At 41.9% G+C, this 15,682-nt stretch overlaps 1 protein-coding gene across 1 annotated transcript; it reads left to right on the top strand.

Moving 5' to 3' along the window:
* The first annotated feature begins 5,124 nt into the window (after window positions 1-5,124).
* On the top strand, window positions 5,125-7,952 carry LOC310872023 (uncharacterized protein). Its single transcript, XM_083783692.1, has 4 exons — window positions 5,125-5,669; window positions 6,159-6,222; window positions 6,336-6,459; window positions 6,625-7,952. Exons 1-4 carry the CDS (start codon window positions 5,336-5,338, stop codon window positions 7,762-7,764), a joined length of 1,662 nt encoding a protein of 553 aa, XP_083639818.1. The 5' UTR covers window positions 5,125-5,335; the 3' UTR covers window positions 7,765-7,952.
* The last annotated feature ends 7,730 nt before the right edge of the window (window positions 7,953-15,682 follow it).

Raw genomic sequence — 15,682 nt, forward strand, 5'->3', positions numbered from 1 at the left:
TAATTGTAATACAGTAGGCCAAATTAGATATCAATATAATAAGCTGGTGGGTAGCTTCAAACCCTTTGAATGACGCAGGCTTCTGTTCTATGATTGTTGGGGGGGTTAAAAATAAGTGCTATTGCAGGCTCAGTTAGTACGCCCTGATGGGCTGATGGGTATCAGCTGTGATAGGGGGAATAAAAGGGCAGTATACTCTCTATAGCAGTAGTGATTACAGAGGAGAACATTTTTGTTAAAACAGCCACGGCAGCAACAAAATCCCCATCGCAGCTCCATCAAGCTGTCTTACTAGTAGCGAGGCATGTCTTACTAGCAGCCGTCTCGGAGTGAGGCATCTCCCTCAGTGACACCAGCATCTGTTCTGCTGGTTTTGTGCTCCAGTGGACAGCATGCCATGCTAGGGTGTCAGGGCAAAAACGGCTATGAATTGGGAAATGTGACAACTCTGTCACACTTGATAACGGAGAGCACACTTAATGCACGAGTGGTGCACACGCTTTAGTCACCAGTGTCGCACACGGTAAATAGCAGATCTACAAGCTATTCGCGGTGAGAGACATGTACGCATACAACTATACATCGTATATAACCCAGGCATAGTAATCCTTCTGAAAGCTGAAATAATGTGTGTGGGGTCTTTGATCTGTCAATGACCTCGCCCCGCAGCACCAATGGTGTAACTGTAAAGTAAAAGTAGCCTACAATGCCTTCCTACCTACATGACTAAATATGGCCTAAATATGTCCCAAACCTTCCTACCTACATGACTGCCTGCCTAAATATGTCCCAAACCTTCCTACCTAGTACCTACATGACTGCCTGCCTAAATATGTCCCAAACCTTCCTACCTACAACATGACTGCCTGCCTAAATATGTCCCAAACCTTCCTACCTACATGACTGCCTGCCTAAATATGTCCCAAACCGCCCCCCTAAGGTCTTCCACTGCTGGCCTGCTCGCTTTGCCTACAAAAAGATGGCAACAAAAAAATATGTGGAAGCAGCTTTTTGCTTCTAGGGGCCGACGGCATGGAACAAACTCCCACTATACCTTCGACGGGCAGCCTCTGTAGACATTTTTAACGCACAGCTCAAGACCCACTTCTACACCCTTGATTTTAATTGATCTTTTAATTTGTTGTTATTCATGTCCTCACTGTATTACATTACTGCTCTTGCTTTTTAATGTTTATGTCTTGCTTTTCTTTTCTTTCTTTCTCCATTTCTCTGTAAAGCACTTTGAGCTGCATGTCATGAAAGGTGCTATACAAATAAAGTTTTTTTATTATTATCAATGATGAATGATTAATTAAGTACTGTACTTAAGTAAAATTTTTAGGTAATTGTAGGTACTTTACTGGACTATTTCCAAATTTCTGTACTTTTACTTCTACTCCACTACATTACAGAGGCAAATATTATCGCCTACTTTGATTCCACTACAATTATTTGAAAACTTTTAGTTATTAGTTACTTTGTAGGTTTTGATTATCATTACAAAACATGCATTAACCACTTCAACCCTAATATACATTTCTGCCACTCACATTGCGAGGCATTGTGAGCTTGTATGACACTAAAGCCAAACATCTTAACCACTGTCTAAACGCCTAAACGGGAAACCCCCTTTGACTGGGGGATATATTAGGCCTTTGGGGCTCTATTTTCGTCTATGCCAAACCCCTTATCCCTAAACTAGGCTACTTGGATTTAAATTTTACTATTTTGAAAAACATTTTTGAATAGTTAAAATATAGCCAACCTACAAGCTCACAACGTGTCGATGCAGATTGGCTAGTTGAACTATTCAAAAATGATTTTCAAAATAGTAAAAAAAAAAAGGCAAAGAAGTTTAGGGATAAGTTAGCGGTGAGGAAAATGGAGCCCTAAATGTCTTCAGGCAGAGGCCTAACATGAACTTGCACAGGCTTACGACAATGCTGAGGAGGCCGGTCACCCACCGGAGAATAGAGTTCACCCAGACGTGATAATAATGTGACTGACAGCTCACACTGCCTTTCAACTGCAGTGGCCGCTGGAAAGTAACTGAGTACATTTACTCATAGTATAGGGTAATTAAGGACAGGATGGTGTTGGTGTTTAAGCATTATGTTATACAGTACTTTAGCTGTTGAAAAATAGCAGATCTAAAAGCTCATAGTGCGGCACCGAGTGCCACGCTACAAGCTTGTAGATACTGGCCATGATACTGACCATGATACTGACATTATACTGACCATGATACTGACCATGACACCAACTATACCGACATTATACTGACCATGATACTGACCATGATACTGACATTATACTGACCATGACACTGACCATGATACTGACATTATACTGACCATGATACTGACCATGATACTGACATTATACTGACCATGACACTGACATTATACTGACCATGATACTGACCATGATACTGACATTATACTGACCATGATACTGACATTATACTGACCATGACACTGACATTATACTGACCATGATACTGACATTATACTGACCATGACACTGACATTATACTGACCATGATACTGACATTATACTGACCATGATACTGACATTATACTGACCATGACACTGACATTATACTGACCATGATACTGACCATGATACTGACATTATACTGACCATGATACTGACATTATACTGACCATGACACTGACCATGACACCAACTATACCGACATTATACTGACCATGATACTGACATTATACTGACCATGATACTGACATGATACTGACCATGATACTGACATGATACTGACCATGATACTTACGTGATACTGACCATGGTACTGACATGATACTGACCATGATACTGACATTATACTGACCATGATACTGACCATGATACTGACCATGATACTGACCATGACACTGACTATACCGACATGATACTGACCATGATACTGACGTGATACTGACCATGATACTGACATGATACTGACCATGATACTGACATTATACTGACCATGACACTGACCATGATACTGACCATGACACTGACCATGATACTGACCATGATACTGACATTATACTGACCATGATACTGACCATGATACTGACCATGATACTGACCATGACACTGACCATGATACTGACCATGCTACTGACCATGATACTAACATGATACTGACCATGATACTAATATTATACTGACCATGATACTGACATGATACTGACCATGATACTGATCATGATACTGACATGATACTGACCATGATACTGACCATGATACTGACCATGATACTGACATGATACTGACCATGATACTGACCATGATACTGACCATGATACTGACCATGATACCGACATGATACTGACCTGATACTGACGTGATACTGACCATGATACTGACCATGATACTGACGTGATACTGACCATGATACTGACCATGATACTAACATGATACTGACCATGATACTAATATTATACTGACCATGATACTGACATGATACTGAGTGACCATGATACTAACATGATACTGACCATGATACTAATATTATACTGACCATGATACTGACATGATACTGACCATGATACTGACATGATACTGACCATGCTACTGACCATGATACTAACATGATACTGACCATGATACTAATATTATACTGACCATGATACTGACATGATACTGACCATGATACTGATCATGATACTGACATGATACTGACCATGATACTGACCATGATACTGACCATGATACTGACATTATACTGACCATGACACTGACCATGATACTGACCATGACACTGACCATGATACTGACCATGCTACTGACCATGATACTAACATGATACTGACCATGATACTAATATTATACTGACCATGATACTGACATGATACTGAGTGACCATGATACTAACATGATACTGACCATGATACTAATATTATACTGACCATGATACTGACATGATACTGACCATGATACTGACATGATACTGACCATGCTACTGACCATGATACTAACATGATACTGACCATGATACTAATATTATACTGACCATGATACTGACATGATACTGACCATGATACTAACATGCTACTGACCATGATACTAATATTATACTGACCATGATACTGACATGATACTGACCATGATACTGACATGATACTGACCATGCTACTGACCATGATACTAACATGATACTGACCATGATACTAATATTATACTGACCATGATACTGACATGATACTGACCATGATACTAACATGCTACTGACCATGATACTAATATTATACTGACCATGATACTGACATGATACTGACCATGACACTGACATGATACTGACCATGACACTGACTATACCGACATGATACTGACCATGATACTGACATGATACTGACCATGATACTGACATGATACTGACCATGATCCTGACCATGATACTGACCATGATACTGACCATGATACTGACGTGATACTGACCATGATACTGACCATCTAGTAACATTTTGAATACAGGTTCATGCTAAATAAATACATTGATTGTGCAACAGATCCGAGTGTGCCGAGCAGCTTCCCTTTATTTCTCTCATGAATAGAGGACTTGTAAAAGAGTATTTCTACATGGTGGTAGGTATCCCTATGTTTTACTTAAGTAAATTAAAACATCCCAGTACTTCTTCCAAGACTGGTCAACTGCTAGCTATTTGCCACCGGGACCTCAGAAGTTATAAATAGCGCTAATTAGCACAGCTTCTTTCCTTGGGCCAGGGAGAGGTAACGAACCTCTCATCACCCCGCGGCCACATTCCCCTCCCATGGGATCACACTCCCCTCCCATGGGATCAACATTAGCCCATTTTAGGCGGGAACCCCTTTTGGTGTTTATAGCATTATGTTATGCTTTAGCTATTGAAAAATAGCAGATCTACAAGCTCATACGAGCTTGTAGGTCTGCCATTTTTGAAAAATCAAAGAATTTTTTTATAGAATCTGATCTCAGAATGGGTTGATAATGAAACTGTCAGGATGTAATAGATATTTTTAAGAATCTGATCTCAGGTCAGAAGGGGTTAGAGCTGAACAAGTGCTAAAACAGACAGGATGGGTATATAAAGAGGCCCCCGGAGATGGACCCGGCTCGTCGCACTCAGCCTCGGCAAACCTTTCACTTTATAATCACTACTCTTTATTCACTCCTTAAATTGGACTGTAATTAGAACCAACCAGGACAACCTTGAGAGACAGAGAGAGAGAGAGAGAGAGAGAGAGAGAGAGAGAGAGATAAAAGGATACTTATTAGGTTGTCATCCAAAAGGGGGCTGTCATTTAAAATATTTCCCCACACCTTATTTATTTTTGTATTTCTTGAACCATGACAGAACAGGCCAAGGCAGAGCAGCTCAGTCCAGGGTGTGACGCCAGCTTTTACCCGCTGAGAAACTGGTGGCAGTCCGGCTGGCCGTCCTATCCGGACCTGGGCCTGGAGCTGGGGACCCTTCCCCAGGAGAGAAGGTGGCCGTCGTCGGGTTGTTCCCCCTGGCTCGGGTACGCGCCGCCGCCCTCTCCCCTCTTTGTGCCCAGCTGTGTCGTGGGAACCAATGCCAGTACGGAGCAGTATTATAAGTGGAGGGTAATCCTCGACGTGACACACTTTGCTCCCTCGGAGATCTCCGTCAGCGTCAAGGAGGGATTCCTGGTGATCGGAGGTAGGGATGATGAGCGGCACGGCAGCTTCACTTATTAACCCATTTAGACCCGAGATCAGATTCTAAAAATGTCTTCTACATCCTGACAGTTTTCTGAAAAAGCTATGTTTCTATGTCAGTCGTTCTTCGATTTTTTCAAAAATAGCAGACCTACAAGCTCATAGCGCGCCACTCGGTGGCGCGCTATGAGCTTGTAGATCTGCTATTTTTCAATAGCTAAAGCATAGCATGATGCTAACACCAAAAGGGGTTGGCTTCACTTGTACATGATACTATAACCCTATACTTTACACTCTGTCTATCTTTGAGTATACGAGTATCGATTAATTCCCAAACGGAGCATGTGGCTAACTGGGACATTTCACCATTGAATCAAATACTAATAAAACACCCCATTGAGCAACTGTAATTACATTTATATGGTGGTGTTCCTCGAGTCTATACTCAGTGTCTTTTGAATACTTTGAATAATTTTTATTTCATTCCCAGGGAGTCATTCGGAGAGGCCAGATGTGTTCGGCTTCACGGCTAGATGTTTCACAAGGAAATACAGGTACATTCACACATTTCAAACCCAAGACTGACTCAATATCTAAGCCACAGTACAGGCCAGTTAATCAGTTCCAATGTGTCTCCTATGTAAACACTATGCTGTGCCGTTTCCAGACTGCCTGTTGGAATTGATGTCAGTAAACTTACATCCGCAATGTCTGGGGATGGCATCCTGTGTGTGGAGGCACCACTTCCTGATACTTATTCCATTCCAGCTGACATCATCATTCCTGTTCAGGTGACTATGATGGCATTCTCTCTCTCTCTTTCATTCTTTCTTTCATCCCATCTAATGCGATCAGATACTTCTTCTGCTATATGTAATCATGTTACTTATCTTCTCTCTCAGTAAAAGTGATTTATCTCAGACTCCGGATATTTGTGCACTTTATATCTTATATAGGTGGAAAAAGAGACCATCAGAGGACACGAAATGCAAGAAGACCACAAAGAGGCCACCCCAGAAACACACACATCAGAAAACGGAGAACCACAGCAATCTGAACCCACAGCTCCTGCAGAGCAGCCCCCAACAGAACCAGGACAGCCCGGTACAGAGGCACCAGATCATGGAGGAAAAGACTCTCCTCCCACAGCTCCAGAGCAGCCCCCAACAGAACCAGGACAGCCCGGTACAGAGGCACCAGATCATGGAGGAAAAGACTCTCCTCCCACAGCTCCAGAGCAGGCCCCAACAGAACCAGCACAGCCCGGTACAGAGGCACCAGATCATGGAGGAAAAGACTCTCCTCCCACAGCTCCAGAGCAGCCCCCAACAGAACCAGGACAGCCCGGTACAGAGGCACCAGATCATGGAGGAAAAGACTCTCCTCCCACAGCTCCAGAGCAGGCCCCAACAGAACCAGGACAGCCCGGTACAGAGGCACCAGATCATGGGGAAGAAGACTCTCCTCTTGCTGGCGATGACAATAAGCAGGAGGAGGTGAAAGAGGCGGAGGTCAATGGCACTACGCCCCACCCTTTGGCACCCGCAGATGAAGAAGGCACCGAGAGATTCCCAGAGCCTTCCGAGCACTCCGAAGCAGCCCTGGACAACCAAGATAACACAGCCTCGTCCACCGAAGAGCCCGGCAAAGAGGAAACCCTGGAGACGGACGCAGAGAGCAGAGAAACCCAGCCAACAGCAGCACCTGCACCGTCAGATCCACAGGCAGCAGCAGCAGAAGACCACGGCGAGGAGGAAGCAGCTCATCCTGGCGACGAAGAGGGGACGGAGAAGGACGCAGAGGCCCTGGCCGAGCCAACGGCAGAGCCTCACCCTGCTCCGACACCTGCTGCAGCGAGCGATGACGGCACTGCAGAGAGCCTCCCAGACCCTCCTCCTCCACCCGAGCACCGTGAAGCCCTGGAGGGCCAAGATAGCCCAGCGGCGGGCACGGCAGCTGAGCCAGCCCACAACGGAGAGATCCAGCCTGGGGAGGAGGAGGAGGCTACGGAGGAGATCACCCAGGAGGAGCTGGAGCTCGTCAAAGGTCTGAGCCAGGAGCTGTTGGACTTGGCAGCGCCCGACGGGAAACAGTAACACACCGAGCAGAGAGAGAGAGAGAGAGAGAGAGAAAACCCTCTTTGCCATCGAGCCTGGTCAAGCATCAATTCCACACCAATTCCACAGATGAGTTTCAGTGCCTTCATGTGTTCATAAAGTAATAGCCCTGCAGCTACAGTATATATATAGTGTATACTATATATATATAGTATGCAAGGTAAGCAATGCCAATGGAGATCAAATAAAACAGCATCATGAGAAAAGGCTGTGTGTTGTGACCCATTTTGACCTGAGATCAGATTTAAAAAAAAGTCTTCTACATCCTAACAGTTTTCTGAAAAAGCTATGTTTCTATGTCAGTCGTTCTTCGATTTTTCAAAAAATAGCAGACCTACAAGCTCGTAGCAATAGCTAAAGCATAACATAATGCTAACACCAAAAGGGGTTCCCGCCCCAAAATGTTTTAAACGATAACCTAATCCAGCTTCTTTTTATTCAACACACGTTCTGTCTTTCCCGGCTCTTTTCGACTACAAGAACTTAGAAATAATAATAAAAAAACATAAACAAAACCATATTGTAGAACTTCACAGTTCCCGGGTTATGTATGTATATTCTGGGTTACCCTTTGTATAGTCAAAAAGAGCCATTTGTTGCAGCCATTAAAAGTATACAGTATATTGTTTCTGTCAGGCAGACACCTCCTATCTCCATATTGTTTTTCCCGTAAATTAACGCCCTGCTAAATCATACCACAGCGTCACACATGAAGCAGATCCACAAAGCTCAAAACGCAGCACGAATCGACTCGCTTTGAGCTTGTAGATCTGCTACTTTAGAATTTGAATTCTAAAAAGTTGCCAGGATATGTTCCGATACGATCCCGATACCACAATTTCTGTGTTAGCCGATACTAGAGAATAATGTGTGTGTCGTGTGTGTGTGTGTGTGTGTGTGTGTGTGTGTGTGTGTGTGTGTGTGTCGTGTGTGTGTGTGTGTGTGTGTGTGTGTGTGTGTGTAGAGGGAGAGATAATTAAGTGGAGACGAAGCCAACTCTATGGTCGGAACAGAGCTGAGGTGTTTGTTTAGAGACAGATATCTCATGTTGTGTTTATAGCTATCTAGCTATATATCTCCTATAATTACCAGTACTTTTCCAGTACCAAAATGTGTACTTCTACTTCACTACAATTATTTGAAAACTTTAGTTACTAGTTACTTTGGCGATTTTAATTTTGATTAGAAAACATACATTAACCACTTCAACCCTATACATTTTGGCCATTTGTAATAGCCGATCTACAAGCTCACAATGCGTCGCAACGCGACGCATTGAGAGCTTGTAGATCGGCTATTTTCAATAGATTTTCTACACATTTTGAACTTGTGAAATGGGACATTCTGCAATATGAATACTTTTAGTACATTTCGATGCCGACACTTTTGTACTTTTACTCAAGTACATTTTCAATTCCGTACTTTTACTTGTAACGAAGTATAGTTCTAAATTGCAGTATTGGTACTTTTACTCAAGTAAAACAATTGAGTACTTTTTTCCAGCAGTGATAAAGTGGCCCCAGAGGAGAAGTGGCTCAAAGTGTCATTCTGCTGTTGCTATGGCAGCACCAGGTCCACATGTCTCTACCAGTCAATAGGCTACATCAATTATGTAACATAATGGTTTTTATGGAGATGGCTACACTCACTGCAGACAATGATGCCTCTATGATGTACAGTACTGAAATTGAACCACCATAAACCCTAATAGCCAAAAAGTGAACCCGGACATGTTGAGTACACCAACGTTTTATGTTATAAATGTTTAGTATGGGTCCCCAGTATGTAGAAACTGATGTTATAAATGTTGAGTATGGGTCCCCAGCATGTAGAAACTGATGTTATAAATGTTTAGTATGGGTCCACCCGCATGTAGAAACTGATGTTATAAATGTTTAGTATGGGTCCCCAGTATGTAGAAACTGATGTTATAAATGTTGAGTATGGGTCCCCAGCATGTAGAAACTGACGTTATAAATGTTTAGTATGGGTCCCCAGCATGTAGAAACTGATGTTATAAATGTTGAGTATGGGTCCCCAGCATGTAGAAACTGATGTTATAAATGTTTAGTATGGGTCCCCAGCATGTAGAAACTGATGTTATAAATGTTTAGTATGGGTCCCCAGCATGTATAGAAACTGATGTTATAAATGTTTAGTATGGGTCCCCAGCATGTAGAAACTGATGTTATAAATGTATAGTATGGGTCCCCAGCATGTAGAAACTGATGTTATAAATGTTTAGTATGGGTCCCCAGCATGTAGAAACTGATGTTATAAATGTTGAGTATGGGTCCCCAGCATGTAGAAACTGATGTTATAAATGTTTAGTATGGGTCCCCAGCATGTAGAAACTGATGTTATAAATGTTTAGTATGGGTCCCCAGCATGTATAAACTGATGTTATAAATGTTTAGTTTGGGTCCCCCAGCATGTAGAAACTGACGTTATAAATGTTTAGTATGGGTCCCCTGCATGTAGAAACTGATGTTATAAATGTTTAGTATGGGTCCCCAGCATGTAGAAACTGATGTTATAAATGTTTAGTATGGGTCCCCAGCATGTAGAAACTGATGTTATAAATGTTTAGTATGGGTCCCCAGCATGTAGAAACTGATGTTATAAATGTTTAGTATGGGTCCCCAGCATGTAGAAACTGATGTTATAAATGTTTAGTATGGGTCCCCACCATGTAGAAACTGATGTTATAAATGTTTAGTATGGGTCCACCCGCATGTAGAAACTGACGTTATAAATGTTTAGTATGGGTCCCCAGCATGTAGAAACTGACGTTATAAATGTTTAGTATGGGTCCCCAGCATGTAGAAACTGATGTTATAAATGTTTAGTATGGGTCCCCAGCATGTAGAAACTGATGTTATAAATGTTTAGTATGGGTCCCCAGCATGTAGAAACTGATGTTATAAATGTTTAGTATGGGTCCCCAGCATGTAGAAACTGATGGTATAAATGTATAGTATGGGTCCCCAGCATGTAGAAACTGATGTTATAAATGTTTAGTATGGGTCCCCAGCATGTAGAAACTGATGTTATAAATGTTTAGTATGGGTCCCCAGCATGTAGAAACTGATGTTATAAATGTTTAGTATGGGTCCCCAGCATGTAGAAACTGATGGTATAAATGTATAGTATGGGTCCCCAGCATGTAGAAACTGACGTTATAAATGTTTAGTATGGGTCCCCAGCATGTAGAAACTGATGTTATAAATGTTTAGTATGGGTCCCCAGTATGTAGAAACTGATGGTATAAATGTATAGTATGGGTCCCCAGCATGTAGAAACTGATGGTATAAATGTATAGTATGGGTCCCCAGCATGTAGAAACTGACGTTATAAATGTTTAGTATGGGTCCCCAGCATGTAGAAACTGCCGGATGCTAACTTGCATATGTTGAGCAATTTTCATAATTGGCATAATATGTGACCATACCATTAACAACATAATAGAAGGCAAGATATTCAAAATTTCATTATGCTTTATGTAGCATGTGACATGTCAAACTAGGGGGTTTTCATGATGCTGAATCCATTCCAAGCATTAGTTTTGCAAAAAAAAACACTCATTGGGCTATAAACACCCCTGCCCACTTGCCCAAATGTGACAGCATTGGCTGTTTTTAGCCCAATGCATGTTTTTTTGCAAAGAAAACCCAAATTTGACACATCACATGCTACATAAAGCATGATGACATTTTGAATATTTTGCCTTCTATAATGTAATTGTAATTGGTATGGTCACATATTATGCCAATTATGAAAATTGCCGAAAATATGCAAGTTAGCATCCGGCAGTTTCTACATGCTGGGGAGCAGTGGGGACCCATACTAAACATTTATAACATACTACTGTACATGTATACTCAACATGTCAGGGTTCACAATGGGGCTCTATGGGCTGGCTACTAGACTACTGTATATTATATAATGTTCAAAAATAGCCGATCTGTGAGTGAAACAAGCACAGAACAGGTCTACCACGACAACAAATGCAAAAGAATCAACCAGTTTCACTACTTGAGCCCGATTACATCAGCTATTTGTTTTAACCCATTCTGACCTGAGATCAGATTCATACGAGGTTTCCACTGGACACACACTGGTCTGATTAACCCATTCTGACCTGAGATCAGATTCATACGAGGTTTCCACTGGACACACACTGGTCTGATTAACCCATTCTGACCTGAGATCAGATTCATACGAGGTTTCCACTGGGCACACACTGGTCTGATTAAATTAATCATTAAAGCAAAGCCAAAATAAGCAACTACACTTCAGAAATAAGCCCAAACTATAAAGCAACGGGAAACTATGAATATTAAGCTATGTTACAGCAGGACAACTCGCCCCAAAGTCGCTTATAATAAGCAGACCTGGCCAGCTGTGGCCAGCGCTTTCTGCAATTTGCATGGGGGAAATAATGTCTTAATTTGTGCAGATAAAAAATGCTAGTCTGTTGCAATATGAGAGTTTTAAGTATAGTCTTTGACTAGTCTGGACAAGTTCTCTCGGTCTGGAGTCGTCTTAACCCATTTAGGCCTGACGTCGAAATAAAAAAAATGTCTTCTAAATCCTGACAGTTTTCTGAAATACCTCATGTTTCTGTATCAGTGGTGCTCAATATTTCATGTCATGATTGCGATCTGCTTGTATTAAACAATGTTAAACTCAGATCATTGCAGCTCTAGGCGAAGCTTGAATTATCCTCTTTCAATCTGCCGAGCTTTTGTTTCATAAAAATCCACCATGTTATGAGCTATGAGCTACTTTCTGTCAAGAAATTCTGTGCAGGTGATTCTTTTTCTAAGTGCTGGAGTTTGGAAGCACTCGTCGCATGTCACTGCACGGCCCTGTGTACCACCTGTTTCAAATTTGCACATAATGCAGGAGGCAGCAGTGCGACCCGTTAACGAAAACGAGTGCTTCCAAACTGCATCACTTAGAAAAATAATCACATGCATAGAATGTCTTGACAGAAAGTAGCTCATAACATCTCTAGGTGGATTTTTATGAAACAAAAGCTCGGCAGATTGAAAGAGGATAATTCAAGCTTGGAGCTAGAGCTGCAATGATGGCGATTTTTTTTTTTTTTAAGATATTTTTTTGCGGCTTACGCCTTTTATTGATTTTTTGAAGGGACAGACAGTAGGCTGACAGGAAACGGGAGAGAGATGGGGGGATGACATGCAGTAAAGGCCGTGTCGGGCTCGGGAGTCGAACCCGCGGCACACTGCTACTGGATTACCAGTCAGGTGCCCAGACCGTTACGCCACGGCCTGGGCCAATGATGGTGAGTTTAACGTTGTTTAATACAACGCAAATCGGATGAGTGGGGAGTCAATGGAGGGTATGCAACTCTAGATTCATCACATTATAAAAAAATCTAGAGTTGCAAATTGCGGCTAGTGCTTCATTATGTTGTTCGGACAAGTTCCTCTCATGTTTCCGCTCATTCCAGTCTGCTTTAAACCATTTAGACCTGATAAATGATTCTTAATGTCTTCTAAATCCTGAACGTTTTCTGAAAAACCTATATTTCTGTCGGTGGTGCTCAAATAAAAAAAAGGACCCAGGCCCCAGAATTCTCTGTATTTGGTCGCTATTTTTCAACAGCTAAAGTATAACATAATGCTTAAAACACCAAAAGGGGTTCAATTACAATTTACAATTACAATTTACAATTACAATTTTTACAATTACAATTTAGGCATTTAGCAGACGCTCTTAATCCAGAGCGACTTACATTTAAGCAAGAACAAAAGCATGGGAATACATCACATAAAAGCATTTATCAATATCATGAAACATGCGTAAGCTAAGAAAGTAACAGTGGAATATCTATATAATAAAACTATACACAGGGCTGCACATAAGTGGTGCACCACCGCGCATGCGTCGTCAACATTCAAAATGCGCTGTCAATCAAGCGCCGGGAAGCGCTTCTGCGTACCAACAGCCGGGGCCGCCTAGAATGATTATTATGGCCAGAATACTAGTACATTCTGTGGCGAGAGCATTTCCCACCGACTGCCACTCAAAGTGGCTACTGGCCAATCACAGCGCGTCCTTACTCAAAAGGGGGAGGATTCCATGCTGCTTTCTGCTGGGAGCCTGGGAGGAGGCGGAGGGCGGTTGACAGGAAAACCTGACACAAATAGTTTCGTCTTCTCCGTTGCAGATAGCAAACTACTGTAGTCCCCGGTGTAAAAGGGCATGCTTTGGATGCTTTGCACTCTTCCCATTTGCCGCTGTGCTTGTGTTTGTTTTCCGGCTGCTGGAGCAGCATGGTTGCTCGTGTGCGATGCCGTCTCAGAACCCGAATCCGAGGCAGAAACCATATTAGCGTCTCTCACAGCCTAGGCACCGGCCACCGACTTTTTTCGGGTACTAAGGTTTTAGTTCCGACATAGTGGAGTGGGAAGAGTTTAAAGCATTGCGGACTGGCACTGCTGCTGCCCAACATGAACACCATGTCTCGACATACTGTCCCTTATTATCGTAAAGTCGGGTAGTGTACACTGTTTATTTTTGCACCGAGGAGCCATGTGTGTCTGACTGTCTGACACACATGTCTGACTATAAATAATGGTCCTGTCCTGTAACCACCTGCGCCAGTAATCCTACTGTAACCACTAACCAAACTGTAATCTGACTCTCTTTATCTGAATCTAATATCTTTATCAGATCAAACAAACAAACAAATAAGTCAAGTAATCCAAAAAGTCACCAAATAAAAAGACAATTGCATTGCTCAATAAGAGAAAAAAAAAAGATTATTCCTCACCCAACCTTCAAGTCAGCTAGGAGGCCACAGCAGGTTCCCCTGGATTCATTTGTCCAAACGCTCTGAAGGGATTCAGAGCAAAACCCTCAGACCTCCTTGACCAAACATGTCTTCTTTCCTGGCCCCATGTGCACTGCTCTGTGGATTATCCATCTCTGATTCAGGTTTAGTATTGGCCTTAAACGAGTCTCTTTTGACAAACTACCACCAGACATTCTTTTTGAGACCTAAAATGGAAGCAGCCGGCTGCCTCACTTCATGTACTTTTATTATGGCTGTTCCTGGTACCTCACTTCCTGGAACTTTTGCTAACATGCTTTTTCCCCACAGCTCCCCCTATGGTCAAACCTTGTCAACAGTCAGCTGTAGGGTGGGGGTAAGGAACTGTGATTGTGCATTTGTTTGTTTAACTGTATGTAATGTGTTTTTTTAGTTTAGTTTTTGTTTGCTTTGTATTCATGGACATATCCTGATGTTTCTTTGAAGATTTTGTTTAGTGTTTGTGCTGCCATGTGGGTGGGAAAATATATGTGAATAATTGCTTTGAAAATACTATGTTGTAAAGAAAAATCAATAAACATTATGTTAAAAAAAAAAAAAAAAACCTTGTCAACAGAAAATGAATGACCATGGGTTAACCAGGCCCGGAAGATATTTCCCAATAGATGTTTCAAAAAGTATTTATTTAAAGACCTTTTAAGCCTCAGGACAAAGCCAGCTCTTGTTGTGACAAATCATGACAATAAACATAACGTTTTAGGGCCTATCACATAAATAGAAAGAAGAAAAACAAAAACAAAGTGTTGTAGGCTACCCTGCCCTTTTTTTCTTAATAGGACTGAGGAGGATTGTAAAGAAATTGCTTTTCTGAAAAACCTACTGTATGTTTCTACAGTATATCAGTGGTGTTCAGACTATATCATGTCAAGGACCCCAAAAATAATTATAATGTAATTGTAATTGGCCACCGACCGCCTTCTGAAACTATCTTGTTCCAGGGACCCCCCCCCCCAGAAGCAAAGATATGAGTAAAATAAAAAAAATTAACTTTGAAAGAATATGTATTCAAAGATTTGCACCACATTTTCACGA

This window comes from Protomyctophum parallelum (assembly GCF_964188405.1).
Source record: "Protomyctophum parallelum genome assembly, chromosome: 15".
NCBI lineage: Eukaryota > Metazoa > Chordata > Actinopteri > Myctophiformes > Myctophidae > Protomyctophum > Protomyctophum parallelum.

Coding starts and splice junctions, on each gene's coding strand:
- LOC310872023 (XM_083783692.1), top strand. CDS start 5,336: ATGACAGAACAGGCCAAGGCAGAGCAGCTCAGTCCAGGGTGTGACGCC. Junction 5,670..6,158: donor GGGATTCCTGGTGATCGGAG/GTAGGGATGATG, acceptor TTTCATTCCCAG/GGAGTCATTCGGAGAGGCCA. Junction 6,223..6,335: donor TGTTTCACAAGGAAATACAG/GTACATTCACAC, acceptor TGCCGTTTCCAG/ACTGCCTGTTGGAATTGATG.